Consider the following 4529-nt stretch of genomic DNA (forward strand, 5'->3'; position numbering starts at 1 on the left):
TTGTAGATATCATATGAAAATATATTTCATTATATATTTAATGATATTGATTTTGTACTTTTCATGTTAATGATCTTTGATAAAAACTTGGTCAAACTTAACATAGTTTGACTTTCTAAAAAAAAATATAGACCTTAAGCCTTGGGATGGAGGTAGTATAGGGTTGATGCTCACAACGTCAAGTTCTAATGCTTGAAAGTTAGTATGGTGAAGGTCTACAAACCCGTACAAACTTGTCCTGTTCAAAAGTTAAGAAAATGCCTTTACAATTACAAGAAAAGAAACACGTGGAGGCATGTAAAGGTACAGAGATGAATTGTTGGCTATTTTAATACAAAGATCCACAAGAAATATTCAAAACCCTTACTGTTGGAAGTAAACGTATGAATCCTACGTAATTTTTTTAATCATAGCCTAATAATATTTGAAGGCTTTGTTGGGTTAAGCTTAAATCTGCAGAATACAAGCTCCATGGTATAACTGTAAACGGCCCCGAGAGTAAGAAAATTAGAGAGATAGAGATACAAAAAATAAGATAGTAAATTTAAAAAAATTCCTTCTCCCTCCCATATCCTCGATTTACAAGTTCTTCTGTGTTATAGCCATGGAGCAATTGCACAGCATTGCCGCCTAGTGGCATTAGTTTATGCACATATACTGTTCTCCTATCATCTTGTGGAGCAATCCATCCATTACATTCTTTCGTAGTCGAGTTTGTCCGACTACAAATGAAAAGAAGATAATAAATATTTGACCTTGTGATATATATGCAAATTACCCCAGCGGGTGCATTTTGCTAATACTTCCATACGATAGATGTTCAATATTTTGGATGACATAAATTATTAGGAAAATAGACAATCAATTGTGCTACCACAAACAAAGTCTATGTCCAAAAAACAACAACTGACGAGGAAGCATTGACTATACCTTGATGAGCATATAAGTTGGTAGCCATGCCGGTGGGGTTGGAATCCCTACCCATGCTATCTATGTAGATAAAACCACAACTCAGTCGCAAAAAAATGACAAAACATGTTTCAATGACTAAGATACATCCATATCAAAAGAAAAACAATATTGTTGAAGAACCAGAGATAAGTCATGGAGTGGTAGTAGTTACCAGAGCATACTCTCCTGTCTCGAAGATTCTGATGTCGAGAACCTATAATTGGCAAATTTTGAGTAGCAAATTGGAACCTAAACCAAATAACCAATGTGATAAAAAGGATGTGTGAAGTTAATCATGGTAGTTACCTCGCCACGGTTTTCGTAGATGTAGTCTAGCCCCTTGTAGAAGGGTGGATGCCCCACTGACAGGTACTGTAATTTATAGATCACGAGCAATAACTAGAAGTTAACAAACTAGAGTAACTAGCCGAATTTACTCTAAAGAATAAACTATTTTTGCAATTTTATGAGGAAAACTTTCACAAATATTTCAATGAATTTTGAGCAAGAGTATCTATTGAATTGAACAATTACGTACGCGCTTACATTGATACTGTTCAAATACTTCTCTTTCTCGACACGCACAATCTGCCCTTTTTTCACTGCCCAAGACAGAATGAAAATCATGTTATTTAGGTTAGCTTAATATTCCGAAAGAACAAATGGAAGAATGACCATTGTGGCAGAAAGTAACAAATATCTTCACTTTTTTCTCAATAGTGGTACTTTAATACTTAATATTTTTAGGCATCACCCGGCCTCTGCATAACTGAGATGCGCACAGCCTCTCAAATCCGAAAGTATCAAAAGGATAAAATGAAAAAAAAAAACACAATACAAGTAATCTTGGAATCGAGTTATAACTACCATCACTAAATTAAAATTACTTTTCTTCGCCCACAACCCGAAGTATGTAATCTAACTAATTCAAACAATTGCAATTACGAATACAGCAGCGTCAAATGTACACTACTTTTCTTCAGTCACGACCCTATCTAAGTAATCTTGCTTTTTTTCTAATGTTATTTTGGGACGCTCTTGTTAAAACGAGCTCAATTTTAATACATCTTTTGACATCGATTACAGGCTGCTATTCCTAACTTGCCAACGCCTAAAAATGACAACAAAATTGAAGTGGTTAAATAAGGAGTAATTTTGCCTATTACATGTACTGTAGTTATAAGTATCTTGATAGTGGTTCCAAATGTTGGTCTAAAAAAATACCTTAATACAACTTTCTACAATTGTATTTCCGGCTCAATAGCATTTTAACCTAGCATATAGGGATAATTGTACGCGAAAAAATCGAGTTCAGTCAATTAATTAAGGATCTCCGAAACAAAAACTAGGGACACGCTCACACGCACGACATGTTAGTTAATTGTTAGAGTGAATTCCATTTTTTACCCCCTAATTTTCCATTTGTGACACCATTTACCCCATTAAGGAAAAATTCCTCCTGCTTACCCCATTTAGTGAAGTTTGTGCCACATTTTACCCAATTATTAGTTGAAAACATTCTTTCTGTTGGGATCTGGTTTACGTAGCATCGGAGATGTAGTTTATCCTGATATTCACCACTCGCTCCTTGTCCACAGCAGAGGGAGCTTCTCCTGGAGCTAACGCACCATCATCTTGAGATATAGCACACCATCGCAACCTGCATGCACATGGAATTTGCCATGGATAGCTTCTTGTCATAAACATGACCGGCATGAATTGTGAGATTATCCTTGCCGGCGGAATCGCAGAAGCAGTATTTGCTGATTACAACGTTGCAGCAGCAACAACAACAGCTGGACGAGGTCGATCTGCGCGCTGGTGTTGTGTTGGGAGAGTATCTTGAGTATATTGGTGCCCGCTAATGGAAGAGCTCATGCCGAGTGCAGAAGCACACATGTAACGTGCCACCGCACCTTGCACGCCATCGTTGTTGGCATTCCCATTGTGGAAGCCGAAGTTATGTGCCGAGTTCACTCAAATACATAAATAAAATCTGAGCTTCTACAAGTACCACTAAACACATTTAAATTAAGGAAATATCTAGAGGTTTCTAGACATGTGCATAGAGGAAAAGATATTCTCTAATGTGGCATGCCAGGCTAAGTCTAAGTCGACAAAATGCTCCCAAATCCTAAAAAGGGTAAATTCTGGCACAAACTTCACTAAATGGGGTAGCTAGAAGGATTTGTTGTTAAAATGGGTAATTATTGTCACAAATGATAAACTAAGGGGTAAAAAATGGAATTTACTCTAATTGTTATACCCCATTCCAACTGAATAATTGATGCATGAGTTAGAACATTGCTTCGTTCAGTGCAACGTCAGTTATGGAAGTAATCCCTATAATGTTATGACATTGTGATACCCGTGTGTGAGGAAGATGCTAGTATTGAAAAAGAAAAATCAAGAGAAACGAAGGTGCACATATGTGATGCAAGTATTCTGAAACATCCATCTTACTGGAGTAGACCGGCTTCTTCTTGAGTATCTTCTTGGGCGCTGGAGCCGCGCCATCCGCAGGGCCGGACGCCGCTGCCGCAGCCGGCTTCGCATCGCCGGCAGGCTCGGCGGCGCTGGCGCTGACACGGCGGGCAGCTGGTTGCCTGGCCGACGGCGTCGACGCCCATTTCACCGTGGCGGCCAGCACCGACGCCGGCGAGGCCGTGCTGGAGGAGAGAGCCCGGGGCGGCGATGCGAGAGCTTCCATGGCCGCGCTCGACGTAGGGGTACACGTTGGTAGCTACGAAGGAACCAGGACGTCGCAGGCGCCACCAGAAATCGCACCCGCGGCGGATAAGGTGGCTCGCGCGCGGCCTCCACGTCGCCCACGCCAGATCTCCCCACGGTCTGTTGGTGCTCTTTTTTTTTCGACCACGGTGAAAAAAATGTGTCTTTGGTAGTTAAGGCCATGGCAACAACACAACTATATACACTGTTATGTTTATATCAAGAAAAAAATAGCACGCTAAAGAAATAGCGTGGTCTTTTTATCTAAACGCTATGCAAGCTATAACGTGTTAACAACACGTTATTTTTTAAAATAGCGTTTCACAAAAGAATATAGAAAATTGACAGGTATAGCATGCATATCAATGATTTCATCAGCTAAAAAATTGTTCAGAATAATACTTGAATAACTAATTAACCAGTTTAATTGGATTATATCAACATGTTTTCCCTTCCTCTCATATAGAAAAACATGCAGGACGAAGATAAAAACTATGTAACTGAACGGAATTAAGAAGCATAGAGCTGAGTTGCACTAAAAACTATAGAGCTAAACCATGGTATCTACGGGCTATGGCTACCACTACTGAACTATCTTCAGGTACTACTGGTCAAGTTGGAAGAGAACCTGGAAGAATGAAACTAGATATGACTATCGCGTGTTGAGCAAGATGTGGTGGCCTGGCGGCGAAGACCGGCGTCAGACCGAGCTCCTGGTCTAGGCACGCATCCTCCTGGTGATTCCGATTGAGACGTGCCACACGAGGTGGCTGGGCAGAGCTGGAGGAGAGCGGCGCTGCTGCTATAGCCGCCACCACCGAGGCGCGTGGAGAGTCGAAAGTGGCTAC

At 40.4% G+C, this 4529-nt stretch overlaps 1 protein-coding gene across 1 annotated transcript; it reads right to left on the minus strand.

Moving 5' to 3' along the window:
- Nucleotides 1–522: 522 nt before the first annotated feature.
- LOC124660879 (NAD(P)H-quinone oxidoreductase subunit O, chloroplastic) lies at nt 523–3676 on the minus strand. Its single transcript, XM_047198719.1, has 6 exons — nt 3415–3676; nt 1498–1553; nt 1258–1323; nt 1124–1165; nt 931–990; nt 523–722 (listed from the first exon to the last, which is right to left on the minus strand). Exons 1-6 carry the CDS (start codon nt 3659–3661, stop codon nt 693–695), a joined length of 501 nt encoding a protein of 166 aa, XP_047054675.1. The 5' UTR covers nt 3662–3676; the 3' UTR covers nt 523–692.
- Between the last annotated feature and the right edge of the window lie 853 nt (nt 3677–4529).

This window comes from Lolium rigidum, chromosome 6 (assembly GCF_022539505.1).
Source record: "Lolium rigidum isolate FL_2022 chromosome 6, APGP_CSIRO_Lrig_0.1, whole genome shotgun sequence".
Taxonomy (NCBI): domain Eukaryota; kingdom Viridiplantae; phylum Streptophyta; class Magnoliopsida; order Poales; family Poaceae; genus Lolium; species Lolium rigidum.